The sequence below is a fragment of the Centruroides sculpturatus genome, unplaced genomic scaffold (assembly GCF_000671375.1).
Source record: "Centruroides sculpturatus isolate CEXI.00-Female unplaced genomic scaffold, Cexi_2.0 scaffold1522, whole genome shotgun sequence".
Taxonomy (NCBI): Eukaryota; Metazoa; Arthropoda; class Arachnida; order Scorpiones; family Buthidae; genus Centruroides; species Centruroides sculpturatus.
In genome coordinates, this window is record NW_019385641.1 from 51,305 (window position 1) to 70,649 (window position 19,345).

At 25.0% G+C, this 19,345-nt stretch overlaps 1 protein-coding gene across 1 annotated transcript in view; it reads right to left on the reverse strand.

Moving 5' to 3' along the window:
* The window catches only part of LOC111640819 (glucose-6-phosphate isomerase-like), a 53,889-nt gene that overhangs the window by 15,146 nt on the left and 19,398 nt on the right, over positions 1-19,345 (reverse strand). The window contains exons 8-16 of the mRNA XM_023386882.1: positions 18,681-18,734; positions 16,230-16,290; positions 13,408-13,487; positions 11,846-11,899; positions 9,386-9,446; positions 6,564-6,643; positions 5,314-5,397; positions 658-820; positions 364-542 (exon numbers count right to left, since the gene is read on the reverse strand). Coding sequence (XP_023242650.1) covers positions 364-542; positions 658-820; positions 5,314-5,397; positions 6,564-6,643; positions 9,386-9,446; positions 11,846-11,899; positions 13,408-13,487; positions 16,230-16,290; positions 18,681-18,734 — 816 coding nt within the window. The remainder of the gene's footprint in view (positions 1-363; positions 543-657; positions 821-5,313; positions 5,398-6,563; positions 6,644-9,385; positions 9,447-11,845; positions 11,900-13,407; positions 13,488-16,229; positions 16,291-18,680; positions 18,735-19,345) is intronic.

The window sequence follows — 19,345 nt, forward strand, 5'->3', positions numbered from 1 at the left end:
ACAGTGCAATCTTTATGAGACAGTATGTGGAAAGATTACACAATTGTATTTAATAATAATTGCATGTATCAAAATTTTCCAGTTGTACTTTGTTTGCATTTTTCAAATTTAAAATATTGATTCTGCACAACTTGTTCCATTTGTATTTTTATAATTAAATTGTTAATGTAAAACACAAAATTAGATTGTTATAATATAAATATTGTAGAATATGATAACTTTATATATGTAGTACCTTTTACAGATATTGTAATAGTTTAATTTGGATATTTTAAATATTTTGTGCTATATCCACATTTTGCAACAAATTNAAAAAAATAATTTTTTGCTGTAGAATAATTGTACAGTTTAATCTAAATGTACATACTCAGTATAATTGAAAGTGATGATAATAGATGGTTTTATTTTGATATGAGAGTTTAAAGAAACTATATATATTAAATCAAATAAAAATACAATGATTACCTCATGATGAAGATTATTACGAAGTGGGTTATGAGATTTCACAGGTGCAATAAAATCACATGGTATTAATCTTGTACCTAAGTGTATTATAAAATTGGCATCAGAATCACAATAAATAAAAATATATCAACTGAATCAGTTAAAAAATTTTAATTTTTAATAAAATTATTTTATAAAATAATTCACTTATACCTTGATGAATTAATTGATAAAATGCATGTTGTCCATTTGTACCAGGTTCACCCCAAACTATTGGACCTGTAGTGTAATTCACTTGCATACCTGATCTTGTTACATATTTTCCATTGGATTCCATATCACCTTGTTGAAAATATGCTGCAAATCTATGTAAATACTATAAAAATAAAATTCATTTTAACATTAAACTGTTTAGAAGTATACAATACACATATACATACAGTATTGACAGAGTAATATATTTTGCATAATATTATAATAATTATTTTATTTGTAGTGTAAAATAATATATGAAGGAATGAATAATAAAAATATAAGATAGATGAATATTTGTTTTATTTATAACAACTTTACTATACACAGCAATTGATTGAAGACAAAGTAACTTTATATTGTTTTTAGATTGATTTAGAATATTGATGATAATATATGAAATAATTAAGTTAAAATTTTAAAATAAACAAATATTTAATTAATTAAACTAACAAAAACTGATTATTATAACATTTTTTAATTTTAAACAAATTTTATATTTTCTGACATTGATAAAACTTTAAGGCTTAACTGTTACTCAAGTTTCAGTAATAACAGTTAATTAGCAGGAACCCATCAAAATCAACAGTTTTATTCAATTAAAATACAATGAGCTCAATTAAAATTTGGTGTTCTACACAAAAATCATAAGTACAAGTGTTTTCAGGGCTCTCTCTGGTTCTATAAGGCTATCTCACCAGTCCTTTCTCTTAATGGCTTCTTTCAATTTTGCATCTGGTCCCAGGGTAGCAATTTAGCATTCATAAGGCCAACCAACTTCAACTGGTGGGATTTCAGATTAATGGTGTGGATAACATTGACCTGCATCCTAGCAATCTCATAGATTGCTAGGATGCAGCAGGTCAAATAGATTAATTGCACTGACTATCATAAAACTCTTACCTACCAACCAAGTTCAACTTTATTCTTCTTTTAGTTAGTAGATTTGTTGAGAAAGCTTTCAATTGGCATTAAGTAATGAATTGCTAATGTGAAACAGCTATAATAACACTTTGGTCTCATTATGAAGTATTAGTAGAATAAAAACAGTGTGTAACACTAAAAATTGATAGATGGTACTGAGGTGAATATTGACAAAACTGATTTATTGAAAAAAATAATGAAAAATATCTTTTAACTAGTATGTAATTAGCAAACAAAGAAGGAATTCACAGTAGTAGTGAGCAATGGTTTGTTCAAATAATTAAGACCGAAATTGCTAGATGGTGTGCAAGTATCTAACATGTTTGTTGCTTACCTTTCTATAGGCTTAATATTGTATCTTTGCCACTACAACACACCTGAACCATTGCATCTTTCTCAAATCTTTCTTCAGCAGTAACATTTATTTGCATTTTTCATGAACTATAGAGGACACTACATTTTTACAAAATGGTTACTTTATCTGGTCGTTTGTAAATTAATTGAGAGAACCTGGGCTAGTGCAAATTATTTGATTAAAAGAAACCCAATTTAATTTTATAAATTTATTTCACCAAACTATAATGGGGAAAAAAGATCCCATGTCATAGATACCATTCAGGAACTTCAGAACTTTTTCCCACAAATTGTATTTCATCTGTGAGTGACACAGCTTCTGAATGACTACTCATTGAGGGAAGTAAAACCAAAGTTGTGGAGCAACAGGTCACATCACCAAAAATGGACATTGAAATGCCAGGGGAAAGACCCCAAATAAAGGGAAAAGGACTGATGACAAGAGGAGAGTTTGCCTGTCAACCCCCTTTTGTGTGTGTTCATTCTAGCTGTGCTCCACTACCGATCCCTTCAACTTCCTGCCATTCATCAAACCTTAGCTGCCTTTAACAACCGAACACTGACTGTGAACTGTATTATCCAGGATTCCAGATCTACTAACCAATGGAAGATCCTCCACTCCTTCCCTTTGTCAAAACTTTCAAACTGATTCCACCAGTCCAGGTATTTATTGACACACACAGAAATTTGTAAACTCCCTCCCACCAAGTGATTATAAACTAGACTCTTCCATTTGAGGTTCGCTCTTGTAAAGTCATTACGTAAAATAAATTATTGTTAATTATTGTTAAATGCATATTATTGTTGCAGGGAGATACAGATATTGTTATTTCTTTATCTCCCTGTCTCTCTAACTATCCTTCCTCCATCTGCCCACATTCATTCCCATACATAGCCACTTGCGTGCATTCCACAAATACATGGGAAAAAAATCGAAGGTTTCTGTGTTTGCCAGAAAACACAGTGGTGTCAGAAGCATAATAGGGGCTGCTTTTAGAAAGTCCACATAATTATATATATTACTGCCTGATATAATGATATATATGCTGCTTGCAGCTGTTTATCAAGAAATTTTATAGGAGGAGAACAAATATGCTAGTGGGACAAGTCATTTTATGTAATATTATGGAAACAAATGAGCAAGATCATTCTATACATATTTGTGTTGTGTTCAAACATCAGCTTTGACATCTGTCCCACACAGAATTACTGGCATTTTAAACGTTAAGGAAAAATCTTATAAAATTGATAGCATAACTTGTTCATATAAAGCTTAACAATCAGGAAATTTTTTTGCCAATTCTTAACAGTCAAACCCACTGTCTGTTGGTTACTTTCTGAGTTTCTCCAAGTTCTGATTTCTGAATAATCATCTGTTTTTCATGTGGGAATAGATGAAAACTTATCAGGCTCCTGTGTGGCTTTTGAATTGAAAATTGGAATGCAACAAAAAGCTTTGTTTTTCCTATTGCTAGTCATCTTTAATGCTGACAATACATAAGAACGATTCAAATGATCCAGATAAAATAGCTTTGTTTTTAAACACCAGAGAGTAAGCATCTGGTGAAAAATGCAAATAGCATAAAAGCTTTGATTTGATACCTGAACCATATTTTTAGCTTCCAGCTGTTTACTCAAACTAAGTCAGAACACTGAAATCCTCTTTAAATTAAATTAATATATAGATTAATCCATAAGGCTAGGCTTTAAATGGTTTTCCCAGTAATGGAAGAGTTCAAATTTGTTTTAGGTAGGAGAATGGCATGTGGGAAGAATCAGGTTTGTATTTCTGCTAAAATTTGTGCAGTTGTTTCTCACTTACGCTTTTACTTATATTTGCTGTTTTATATTTAAAAAAAAACTTATTTTTTGCTTTTTATTTGAAATGAAATTATTTTGTAGGGAACTGTCGTTTATAAATAAACTAATTCCACTTAATTTACCTTTGTTAACAATTCCTTTACACTTTTGTTAAGGTTTGAGAGTATTAGTTATTCTATTTAGCTGTTGGTAATGACGATTTTTCTCTTTTGTTTAAAATAAGTTATTTGTTCCTTTATTTTCTATATTTGCAGTTCTAAAAGTGTGAATCATAACAGGTTTTACAATTGCTTGACATGTTTGTCCTGTAGACTTAACATTGAATCTTTGTCATTTTGCCATGTCTGAACCATTGCATCCTTCTCAAATCTCTCTTCAGCAGCATCATCTACAGTGTAAGAATTTTAATTTGATACCTGGAACCATATTTTTAGCACTATCCATTTACTTACTATGTCAGAAAACTGAAACAATCAATTAATATATAAATTTAACACTATTTTTCAATTAACAGAAGAGTTAACAAATCTGATTCCAAAATTAGTATCAAATATTAATGAATTAAATTTTATGCTCATCTACATTGATGTTGCATACATTATTTCTTTTAAAAAGTAGTAATAAATATTAATTTATAATATACAACCAGGCCTTTTTTTTCCAGCCAAAATGTGCTTGTACACTGTACCAGCAGATAACATAAAAAGTATTGATAGCCAGTACATTGTTCAGTCTCCGTAAATGCATACCAGCAGTAATTTTTATATGTATACAAGAAGTTTTCCAATTATAATAATGGATGCCTAAAATACGTGATATAGACGGCCAAAAGAAAATCTTTCAATTTAGAGGAGTATATAATGAAAAAAGCTAAGCTTATAAGTGCTGTACATTATCTTAATTAATAATTCATATATTAACTTTTATTATCGTAAGTAAAGATATTATTTTTACTACATTTGTAATTATAGTACAGAAAAAACTTGTAGAATATAATCATTGTCTTTATAACTTCGATAGTACCATTGCTGTAAAAACTTCACTAGCCGGACCTCCACCACAATCCAGACGCAAACACAAATAGGTCACATGATTAAAAGTTTTTACAGTGATAGTTTTTACTCCTGTTTTTATGCTAGTGGAGTCTTGGCCTTAGTGTGCATTCTCATGACATATCCTAACTGTATACCAAATTTCAACTTTCAACTCCTAACTGTTTGGGCTCTGTGCTGATTATTATTATTATTATTATTATTATCTTGTCTTGATTATATATATAGATACATGTATAACATGTAGGTACATATAATAACTACTAATAAACACAAATTTTTTGGTGGGGACAAACATACATACAATTTTGCTTTTAACCCATGTTTATATGTATATATATTAAAATATAGTGATAAATAACAATAATGTATTGAGCATTTTATATTAGTTTATATTATTTGTTCTTTTTCAAAGTATAATTAATTCATATATAATCAATTTATTAATTTACAATAATTTTTTTACCTGATCATATGGAAGTAATGCATGAGACTCAGCTCCAAAAATATTATGATACCAAATACCAAGAAGGGCCATAATAACAGGAACCTAAAATATAAAATATAGTATAGTAAAAATTTATACAATATGACAAATTAGAAAAATGTAATATGTTTAATATGTAAGTTATGTATTATGTAATATTACATTTAAATAAAACAAAATTATTTTATTACATTGAAAAACTTTTTTTAAAAATATTTCTAAATTAATAATTTAATAGAATGAATTCAAATAGTTTAATAAATTATAATTAATTATATCATATAAATTTAGAAAAACACAATAACTGTTTTATAACTACATAAAAATTATCTAATTACAATAACTGCTATAAAATAATAATAATATAAAAAAATATCAGAAATGAATTGAAATTGATTTTATTGAATTTTTTAATAATCAGATTATTATAAAAACATTTTTTAATTTGTATGTTTATTCTTATACATAATAATGTAGAATTCTATCTAAGCTCTTGCATAATTTTCTGAAATTAAATATAAGAAGTCAGACAAAACTTTTTAAAATATTTATTTTACTTTAACAATAAAAATTTTAATGATATTTTATTATTAAAGTGTATAATAAATATTAAAAAAAGGTTTTTGTCTTATATGTTCTGATATTTTAATATTGTGGAAAATTTGTTTATTTGAATTGACATGTAATATGTTTTAATATTTACTATTAAAATTTATTTTACAGCTGAGTATGATACAATGAACAGATATTATCAATAAAATCAGAATTGTCAGGGCTTACCCACTTTGATTAGAGAACAAACTATCATCTTTGTTATTGTTTATAAAGTTCAGTTATCTTCTTTTCATGTGCATTAAACTGTATGCTTTTTATTACAGAAAGTTTGTTCCTAGTTTTCATTACGGAAAGATTGATTATGCTTTTCAGATTTATACATATAGTATAATAAATAAATTAATTTTATATTATATTATTTTACACTTATATTTTTGGTTTTGTACTATATATTTTCCTGTTTAAATGGTATTTATGGTAATTTGCTCTAGGCTGTGGGCCTGGAACAGATTATCTCTATCTCTAAATACATATACTTCAATACATGCTAGAACAGATGCTATAACAAACAAGATTCTAGAACCATTTGTTCTAGCACAACCCTCTGTATATTTTATAGAAAATAAGCAAAATTAATTTTAAATTTTACTACTAAATTATAAAATGAATCTAACATTTTTTTCAAGAGATGCTGTCTTAAAATGTTCATCAATAAAATGAGCTCCAGATAATAATTCTTCAAAATTATCCATTCCTGAATAAAATAAAAGATAACACTTTAATTAATTATATATAAGAAAAATTTAAGAACTTCAAATTTATCATATAATGTTTTATAAAAATGCCAATTTTTTTACACAAAATTTATACAATTCAAGGTGTTATATAAAGAATTATGATACTACTGTCTGACTACAGATCCCGGAGCCCTATTTGGCAGATTTCCAGGAATGGTCTGTTTCCATGCTGGATGAGAAAAATGGAACAAATGCAAATCAGTGCTCATTGTTCAGCATTGTTGTTGAGCTATAGTTTACCATTTTTCTTTCTATACAATAGTGTACATTTGTATTGAATTAATTTGATTATAGATCCAACATCTTCACATGTTTAGGTAACAAACAATTTTGAGGTCAAAGCAGGTGCATTATTCATAATGTGCTTATTATTATTTGCAAGCAATTTAGCCAAATTAATAAGTATAGATTCTGAAGGGTAAATTGTTAATACAATAACTATTAATTGAGTTCTAATTTTATTTATGAATTTGTTTACCAAAGTAAACTAACTTATTTCTGAAGTAACTGCTCTATTTTCATAATAGACTGTCTTTTTTGTCCATGCACAATAATGTCTGGGCTCTCTTCATCTGTGGCCTGATAGTATATATCATTAATAATTAAAGTTTATTATTATTAATTTAAAATTAGAGCCATACAAGTTAAATTAATATTAGATGCATTTAATTTATGCTTATATATATATATATATATATACTGCATATATTTTTAATCTTATATATACACATTATTATTATGTGTACACAAGTATTCTCAGAGGAATCTTTACTAATTAAACATTACTTTTATTTGTAGAGACTTTAAAAAATAATATAATGGCAGATATAAGTATTAATATATAGAAAAACATTTTTGCAAAAGCTAATAACAAATACTGATTTTCAATTCCTACATGATATGTAACAATGGGATTTTTCTTTTCTTGCCCAATATAATTTCTATACTTATTATTCACATTACATATATATTATTATTCACATTACAGCATAATTTCAATATTTAATTTATTAGAATCTTGTATAAGAAATAAATCTTCCATAGTAAAAAGTAATCCCTGTAAACAATACAAATTTGCTTTGAATAATTTGATTTCAAACCTCCTAATGTAATATAATATTAATAACTATTTTATTTATTAATATGAAAATATATGAATATTTTGGATTTCAAAAAAATGAAAAATTTAATAATAAATCAAATACATTACTATAAAATTATACAGATGGTCTTGTTTTACATAGAGGTTGATGTCAGCAGGTACCATGTAAAACAAAAGTCTAGATGAATGTCTAGGCACTTATGCGACCATTTATAATTAACAGAAAATGCTAAACTTTTAATTAAAATGCTTTACTTATGTTTTTACTATTTTAATCCAACATCTCTGAAAATACAGAGCAAAAACTTTACTATATCATATTGAGTACACTACTTGAGAAAATAACATGTAAACCAGAGTATTCACCAATACCCAGCATTCAATAGTTCTTCATATTTGGAGTGTCAGAAGCTGGAGAGGCATAGTTTACTGACTTGGGAATGTGATTCAGTGGTGCTGGGAATGGATTAACCAAACCATTTGCCATCCATGAAGGCATGAATCTGCCTATATAAATCATACATAGAGGACAACCATACTTTAATTAAGGAGAATAAAATAAATAAAAAATCTAAGATTATTATTGACAGTTTCATAAATAATTTATTAATATTATACAGTGCAATCTTTATGAGACAGTATGTGGAAAGATTACACAATTGTATTTAATAATAATTGCATGTATCAAAATTTTCCAGTTGTACTTTGTTTGCATTTTTCAAATTTAAAATATTGATTCTGCACAACTTGTTCCATTTGTATTTTTATAATTAAATTGTTAATGTAAAACACAAAATTAGATTGTTATAATATAAATATTGTAGAATATGATAACTTTATATATGTAGTACCTTTTACAGATATTGTAATAGTTTAATTTGGATATTTTAAATATTTTGTGCTATATCCACATTTTGCAACAAATTATTAAACTGAGATTCCACCTCATATGAATTATCTCTCAAAATTAGGTATTTACAATAAAATATATAATTATATATTTAATTAATTAGACATTTATGGTTCAAAATTTAACTAAAATTTCTCACAATTCAATTAAAAAAAACTGCCAAAATGCATATGTGAAAACAATAAAAGAAGTGTCTAAAACCTGAAAGCTGTAATGATAGTCTACCAAACTTAATTTCGGATTAAAGAGACATACATTCATAGAAAAAAAAAACTTTTGTATTCTTATTTTCATACAGTTTGTTAATAATTAAGTTTTTGCATTTATGAATATATGTAATATTATAAGATAAATAATTTCAAAATGGAAATGTATATTAGTAGAGAAAAGATAATGAAAATAAGACTATTTTTTAATCTAATTTTATATTACAAATTTATATTAACAAGAATAACCTATTATTCTTATTGTTTATATAAAAGTTATATTGATAGCACACACTCTTATTTGTATTTGTCTCTGTATTTGTGAACACTGTGTCAATAGTTCCTGTGAAGGCACAAAATTCTGCAAAAATTTACTCTTATCATTTATCTTTATAAAAATAAGTATGAAAGTATATCTAAAAATTTTGTAGAAAAATTTAATATTTTATAATTATTAATAAAAATACAAAAACTTGCTTACCAATGAAGAGTGAAATAGATAAGCCAATTGCAGACCACAAAGAATATCTTCCACCAACCCACTAAATTAATAAAATTTATACAATTTTTGTTAATTTAGTAAAAATATTTTATTCAGACTTCTAAGCATATTGTATAAATTCTAAATAATTTATATTCAGAAGAATCATCAATTTTCGGGTTATATTTTCAAGTATATTACCAGCAATTAATTAAAGACAAATATAAATTTATAATTTAAATGACTAAAAACATCATAATCAATGTTTAGAAAATTTGAGAGAAATAACATACTGGAACAGACAATTTTTGATCTATAATAATAATAAAAACAAAAATTATTTTGTCTTTTCATACAAATTATAAAATTGCAATTAAATAAAAAAAATTAAAATGTTATAAATTTTAATCACATAAGAATGATTATTAAGAATCCCAAATATATACAGTAGTCTATTCATTTTCTTGTATGAGCTTAGTAAATTCTGTTTCATGGATTTCTGTTTTAAGAATTATTATACATTACATTTGGAAATTATACAGTATATTTATAAAGAAATATAATTTTCATTAAAAATCTTGGACAATTTCCCAAAAAACCAGATTTTCAGAACTTCAAATCTTGTACAATCTTCATTACTAGCTTTAAACATTTATTTTTCTCAAATCATTGCAACAGATTTCAATATTTTTTAAATATATAAGAAATATTCAAAAACATTAAAAATGTAAAAACTAAGCTAATTATATGTTCCGAATTTTTTATTTTTCATAAAATAATTCAAAGTTTTTATGTATAGTCTATACAAATGAGTCTTGATATGAGAAATAGTTAAACCACAATATTGGCCAAACATATTATAGACAAATGTAAATACTTTTGCTTGATCTACTTCATGTTAGAGGATTTATCTAAAATCAGATTAAACATTTGCTTAGGATCACTAAAGTGTTCTGTAATAAATTTAATAATATTTGTTTCTTATAAGTTTGTAATTATTAGGAAATTATTATAAATTGTTCTTTATTACTTATAAGTATTGTAATTATGCTATGTAGTTGAAATCATCTTTATAGAGATCTTACGTATTGTTCTGCTTATGACATCTGGATTTTTGAAGAGCAAACTAACAAAATTATGAATCTTATGATAATTATTCAACTAAGAGTGAATATATTATCTTAATAAAAGACTAAAGTAATTATTATTCATAGGAAAATTCAACATTCATGCAGATACACATTTTGGTAGATAATTGAATTATGTTAAAATAATTCAACTTTTACTATATATAAATATGACATTATCAAAGATAAAATCAGAATACTGCAGATTAAGTTTCTAAATTTAAAACTATTATTTATCTCAAATTAATATTAATTTATAGTTATGCAGTAATCTATATATATAAAAATGAATGTATGTGTGTCTGTCCTTCATGCATTACCACACCGTTTATCAGATTGCCATGAAACTTTGGGAAGTTGTTTAATATACTCCCGCGAAGGTTTCTGGCATAGTACGATTGCCATTAAGCTTTGGGAAGTTTTTAATGCGAAGGTTTCTGGCATAGTACATCTATCCTACGATAGATGGCGCGAGGTGTATACGAGAATTTCACTGTGTGTTCGATTGATTTCAAATTGCGAAGACCATTTCCCCCCTCCAAAAAATATCTCTATATATGCATTTGTAAACTGTTATTTACGATATTTGTAATAATTTCTGTTTAATCACTTTATTTCAACTTTTTTTTTGCTAATTACGTATTCGCTCAAACTTCGTTAAAACCTTAACTGTATCCCGAAACAACAACCGAAGTTGTAGGAAGAAATTCGCCTATTTTACCGATCTAGGTATCCCCCTTTTCAAATTTTAATATAGACTCAAAATAATTTAAAAAGACAAATTACAATAAAACGGTTTATCCAACTATCAGAAAGGAAGAGAGGAAGGAGCAATTAAATAATCAAAATTATAAAGGATTAAAAAATATATATAAAAATGGGGAATATCGCACTTTTAACAATCTCTGCGAGTATGTGGGCTAAATTTAAAGAATCCGTGCTTCTCGCATGTACAACTGTATGTGTCGGAAAACCTGATTTATTCGTGTACGCATCAGACGGAAAAACAAAAAATATTGTGTATCCACAAGCACTCCAATAAATAAATAGAACTGAAACGACACTTTGAAATGTTTTCCCGATGAAAATGAATAATAATAATAATAAGTTTCAATAAAAATGATAAAATGTAAATTGAATTTTATCATAACGAGTTTGCTTGAATTTCGTTTCTTCTGAGATTGCAGCAATGCATGACGGGTAAGCTAGTATTTTAATAAAATTTTTAAAATTTTGATTAAAATTATTAATAATTTAATTATTTTAAAACTTTTATCTCTTATGATAATATAGTAATGTTAATAGAAAATATTTTTTTGAAAAATAAACTTACATCCCAGAATTCAAACATATTCTTTTCATCAATACCAAATTCTTTCACTTTTGGCTGAAACAAGCAACTAAATATTAATTTTAATAAAAAGTTTTTAATATAAATTACATGTATTTATAAAGTAGTTTTAATAAATTTACTTTTAAATCTATGAAGTTATTAAAGAGAAAAATATCATTATTTAATAAAATATAATTTTTCATGAAAATCAATTTTTAGAATTCTGATAAAAAATTCAGAAATTTTCTATCAAAATTTTGAACTTCTATAAAAACATTATTGGAATATTAATCAAAACATGATGAGTAAACGTGTCAATGTCTTTATGTTTTACAAAATTTGTTAATTGAAATAGTTTGCCTTTCTTTTTACTACTTGATTTTATTTATTTTAGAAAATACATCAATAAAACAAAATATTTCAATAATATTGCTACTTTAAAAAGAATTATAATGCTAATTCAACTTATTAATTTTTTATGCATCATACTAGATACAGCTGCCAATCAGAGAGTGATCTACATTTTTGAATGAGAGATTTACAGTTTGTTTTTATCAGCTAAAACAAAATATGGATTAGTTTCTACATAAAAAGAACCAAAATTAAATGATCAAGGTTTTATTTTTATTTTTATGGTCCTATAATTATTAAAATAAAAATGAAACATTCTCTGATGTCCGTATTCCAAAAATAAAAAATTTCTTATGTTATGTTATTTAATGCCAAAGATTTGAAAAAATGCAAAATTATAAAATTATTGCTTTAAAACTTTTTAGTTTCTAAACAGTAACTATGATTTTCTTTGTAGTAGACAATGTTTTAGATTAATGAGTCATGATAAAAATATTATATAAAAATTATANCAAAACTTTTTAAAATATTTATTTTACTTTAACAATAAAAATTTTAATGATATTTTATTATTAAAGTGTATAATAAATATTAAAAAAAGGTTTTTGTCTTATATGTTCTGATATTTTAATATTGTGGAAAATTTGTTTATTTGAATTGACATGTAATATGTTTTAATATTTACTATTAAAATTTATTTTACAGCTGAGTATGATACAATGAACAGATATTATCAATAAAATCAGAATTGTCAGGGCTTACCCACTTTGATTAGAGAACAAACTATCATCTTTGTTATTGTTTATAAAGTTCAGTTATCTTCTTTTCATGTGCATTAAACTGTATGCTTTTTATTACAGAAAGTTTGTTCCTAGTTTTCATTACGGAAAGATTGATTATGCTTTTCAGATTTATACATATAGTATAATAAATAAATTAATTTTATATTATATTATTTTACACTTATATTTTTGGTTTTGTACTATATATTTTCCTGTTTAAATGGTATTTATGGTAATTTGCTCTAGGCTGTGGGCCTGGAACAGATTATCTCTATCTCTAAATACATATACTTCAATACATGCTAGAACAGATGCTATAACAAACAAGATTCTAGAACCATTTGTTCTAGCACAACCCTCTGTATATTTTATAGAAAATAAGCAAAATTAATTTTAAATTTTACTACTAAATTATAAAATGAATCTAACATTTTTTTCAAGAGATGCTGTCTTAAAATGTTCATCAATAAAATGAGCTCCAGATAATAATTCTTCAAAATTATCCATTCCTGAATAAAATAAAAGATAACACTTTAATTAATTATATATAAGAAAAATTTAAGAACTTCAAATTTATCATATAATGTTTTATAAAAATGCCAATTTTTTTACACAAAATTTATACAATTCAAGGTGTTATATAAAGAATTATGATACTACTGTCTGACTACAGATCCCGGAGCCCTATTTGGCAGATTTCCAGGAATGGTCTGTTTCCATGCTGGATGAGAAAAATGGAACAAATGCAAATCAGTGCTCATTGTTCAGCATTGTTGTTGAGCTATAGTTTACCATTTTTCTTTCTATACAATAGTGTACATTTGTATTGAATTAATTTGATTATAGATCCAACATCTTCACATGTTTAGGTAACAAACAATTTTGAGGTCAAAGCAGGTGCATTATTCATAATGTGCTTATTATTATTTGCAAGCAATTTAGCCAAATTAATAAGTATAGATTCTGAAGGGTAAATTGTTAATACAATAACTATTAATTGAGTTCTAATTTTATTTATGAATTTGTTTACCAAAGTAAACTAACTTATTTCTGAAGTAACTGCTCTATTTTCATAATAGACTGTCTTTTTTGTCCATGCACAATAATGTCTGGGCTCTCTTCATCTGTGGCCTGATAGTATATATCATTAATAATTAAAGTTTATTATTATTAATTTAAAATTAGAGCCATACAAGTTAAATTAATATTAGATGCATTTAATTTATGCTTATATATATATATATATATATACTGCATATATTTTTAATCTTATATATACACATTATTATTATGTGTACACAAGTATTCTCAGAGGAATCTTTACTAATTAAACATTACTTTTATTTGTAGAGACTTTAAAAAATAATATAATGGCAGATATAAGTATTAATATATAGAAAAACATTTTTGCAAAAGCTAATAACAAATACTGATTTTCAATTCCTACATGATATGTAACAATGGGATTTTTCTTTTCTTGCCCAATATAATTTCTATACTTATTATTCACATTACATATATATTATTATTCACATTACAGCATAATTTCAATATTTAATTTATTAGAATCTTGTATAAGAAATAAATCTTCCATAGTAAAAAGTAATCCCTGTAAACAATACAAATTTGCTTTGAATAATTTGATTTCAAACCTCCTAATGTAATATAATATTAATAACTATTTTATTTATTAATATGAAAATATATGAATATTTTGGATTTCAAAAAAATGAAAAATTTAATAATAAATCAAATACATTACTATAAAATTATACAGATGGTCTTGTTTTACATAGAGGTTGATGTCAGCAGGTACCATGTAAAACAAAAGTCTAGATGAATGTCTAGGCACTTATGCGACCATTTATAATTAACAGAAAATGCTAAACTTTTAATTAAAATGCTTTACTTATGTTTTTACTATTTTAATCCAACATCTCTGAAAATACAGAGCAAAAACTTTACTATATCATATTGAGTACACTACTTGAGAAAATAACATGTAAACCAGAGTATTCACCAATACCCAGCATTCAATAGTTCTTCATATTTGGAGTGTCAGAAGCTGGAGAGGCATAGTTTACTGACTTGGGAATGTGATTCAGTGGTGCTGGGAATGGATTAACCAAACCATTTGCCATCCATGAAGGCATGAATCTGCCTATATAAATCATACATAGAGGACAACCATACTTTAATTAAGGAGAATAAAATAAATAAAAAATCTAAGATTATTATTGACAGTTTCATAAATAATTTATTAATATTATACAGTGCAATCTTTATGAGACAGTATGTGGAAAGATTACACAATTGTATTTAATAATAATTGCATGTATCAAAATTTTCCAGTTGTACTTTGTTTGCATTTTTCAAATTTAAAATATTGATTCTGCACAACTTGTTCCATTTGTATTTTTATAATTAAATTGTTAATGTAAAACACAAAATTAGATTGTTATAATATAAATATTGTAGAATATGATAACTTTATATATGTAGTACCTTTTACAGATATTGTAATAGTTTAATTTGGATATTTTAAATATTTTGTGCTATATCCACATTTTGCAACAAATTATTAAACTGAGATTCCACCTCATATGAATTATCTCTCAAAATTAGGTATTTACAATAAAATATATAATTATATATTTAATTAATTAGACATTTATGGTTCAAAATTTAACTAAAATTTCTCACAATTCAATTAAAAAAAACTGCCAAAATGCATATGTGAAAACAATAAAAGAAGTGTCTAAAACCTGAAAGCTGTAATGATAGTCTACCAAACTTAATTTCGGATTAAAGAGACATACATTCATAGAAAAAAAAAACTTTTGTATTCTTATTTTCATACAGTTTGTTAATAATTAAGTTTTTGCATTTATGAATATATGTAATATTATAAGATAAATAATTTCAAAATGGAAATGTATATTAGTAGAGAAAAGATAATGAAAATAAGACTATTTTTTAATCTAATTTTATATTACAAATTTATATTAACAAGAATAACCTATTATTCTTATTGTTTATATAAAAGTTATATTGATAGCACACACTCTTATTTGTATTTGTCTCTGTATTTGTGAACACTGTGTCAATAGTTCCTGTGAAGGCACAAAATTCTGCAAAAATTTACTCTTATCATTTATCTTTATAAAAATAAGTATGAAAGTATATCTAAAAATTTTGTAGAAAAATTTAATATTTTATAATTATTAATAAAAATACAAAAACTTGCTTACCAATGAAGAGTGAAATAGATAAGCCAATTGCAGACCACAAAGAATATCTTCCACCAACCCACTAAATTAATAAAATTTATACAATTTTTGTTAATTTAGTAAAAATATTTTATTCAGACTTCTAAGCATATTGTATAAATTCTAAATAATTTATATTCAGAAGAATCATCAATTTTCGGGTTATATTTTCAAGTATATTACCAGCAATTAATTAAAGACAAATATAAATTTATAATTTAAATGACTAAAAACATCATAATCAATGTTTAGAAAATTTGAGAGAAATAACATACTGGAACAGACAATTTTTGATCTATAATAATAATAAAAACAAAAATTATTTTGTCTTTTCATACAAATTATAAAATTGCAATTAAATAAAAAAAATTAAAATGTTATAAATTTTAATCACATAAGAATGATTATTAAGAATCCCAAATATATACAGTAGTCTATTCATTTTCTTGTATGAGCTTAGTAAATTCTGTTTCATGGATTTCTGTTTTAAGAATTATTATACATTACATTTGGAAATTATACAGTATATTTATAAAGAAATATAATTTTCATTAAAAATCTTGGACAATTTCCCAAAAAACCAGATTTTCAGAACTTCAAATCTTGTACAATCTTCATTACTAGCTTTAAACATTTATTTTTCTCAAATCATTGCAACAGATTTCAATATTTTTTAAATATATAAGAAATATTCAAAAACATTAAAAATGTAAAAACTAAGCTAATTATATGTTCCGAATTTTTTATTTTTCATAAAATAATTCAAAGTTTTTATGTATAGTCTATACAAATGAGTCTTGATATGAGAAATAGTTAAACCACAATATTGGCCAAACATATTATAGACAAATGTAAATACTTTTGCTTGATCTACTTCATGTTATCTAAAATCAGATTAAACATTTGCTTAGGATCACTAAAGTGTTCTGTAATAAATTTAATAATATTTGTTTCTTATAAGTTTGTAATTATTAGGAAATTATTATAAATTGTTCTTTATTACTTATAAGTATTGTAATTATGCTATGTAGTTGAAATCATCTTTATAGAGATCTTACGTATTGTTCTGCTTATGACATCTGGATTTTTGAAGAGCAAACTAACAAAATTATGAATCTTATGATAATTATTCAACTAAGAGTGAATATATTATCTTAATAAAAGACTAAAGTAATTATTATTCATAGGAAAATTCAACATTCATGCAGATACACATTTTGGTAGATAATTGAATTATGTTAAAATAATTCAACTTTTACTATATATAAATATGACATTATCAAAGATAAAATCAGAATACTGCAGATTAAGTTTCTAAATTTAAAACTATTATTTATCTCAAATTAATATTAATTTATAGTTATGCAGTAATCTATATATATAAAAATGAATGTATGTGTGTCTGTCCTTCATGCATTACCACACCGTTTATCAGATTGCCATGAAACTTTGGGAAGTTGTTTAATATACTCCCGCGAAGGTTTCTGGCATAGTACGATTGCCATTAAGCTTTGGGAAGTTTTTAATGCGAAGGTTTCTGGCATAGTACATCTATCCTACGATAGATGGCGCGAGGTGTATACGAGAATTTCACTGTGTGTTCGATTGATTTCAAATTGCGAAGACCATTTCCCCCCTCCAAAAAATATCTCTATATATGCATTTGTAAACTGTTATTTACGATATTTGTAATAATTTCTGTTTAATCACTTTATTTCAACTTTTTTTTTGCTAATTACGTATTCGCTCAAACTTCGTTAAAACCTTAACTGTATCCCGAAACAACAACCGAAGTTGTAGGAAGAAATTCGCCTATTTTACCGATCTAGGTATCCCCCTTTTCAAATTTTAATATAGACTCAAAATAATTTAAAAAGACAAATTACAATAAAACGGTTTATCCAACTATCAGAAAGGAAGAGAGGAAGGAGCAATTAAATAATCAAAATTATAAAGGATTAAAAAATATATATAAAAATGGGGAATATCGCACTTTTAACAATCTCTGCGAGTATGTGGGCTAAATTTAAAGAATCCGTGCTTCTCGCATGTACAACTGTATGTGTCGGAAAACCTGATTTATTCGTGTACGCATCAGACGGAAAAACAAAAAATATTGTGTATCCACAAGCACTCCAATAAATAAATAGAACTGAAACGACACTTTGAAATGTTTTCCCGATGAAAATGAATAATAATAATAATAAGTTTCAATAAAAATGATAAAATGTAAATTGAATTTTATCATAACGAGTTTGCTTGAATTTCGTTTCTTCTGAGATTGCAGCAATGCATGACGGGTAAGCTAGTATTTTAATAAAATTTTTAAAATTTTGATTAAAATTATTAATAATTTAATTATTTTAAAACTTTTATCTCTTATGATAATATAGTAATGTTAATAGAAAATATTTTTTTGAAAAATAAACTTACATCCCAGAATTCAAACATATTCTTTTCATCAATACCAAATTCTTTCACTTTTGGCTGAAACAAGCAACTAAATATTAATTTTAATAAAAAGTTTTTAATATAAATTACATGTATTTATAAAGTAGTTTTAATAAATTTACTTTTAAATCTATGAAGTTATTAAAGAGAAAAATATCATTATTTAATAAAATATAATTTTTCATGAAAATCAATTTTTAGAATTCTGATAAAAAATTCAGAAATTTTCTATCAAAATTTTGAACTTCTATAAAAACATTATTGGAATATTAATCAAAACATGATGAGTAAACGTGTCAATGTCTTTATGTTTTACAAAATTTGTTAATTGAAATAGTTTGCCTTTCTTTTTACTACTTGATTTTATTTATTTTAGAAAATACATCAATAAAACAAAATATTTCAATAATATTGCTACTTTAAAAAGAATTATAATGCTAATTCAACTTATTAATTTTTTATGCATCATACTAGATACAGCTGCCAATCAGAGAGTGATCTACATTTTTGAATGAGAGATTTACAGTTTGTTTTTATCAGCTAAAACAAAATATGGATTAGTTTCTACATAAAAAGAACCAAAATTAAATGATCAAGGTTTTATTTTTATTTTTATGGTCCTATAATTATTAAAATAAAAATGAAAC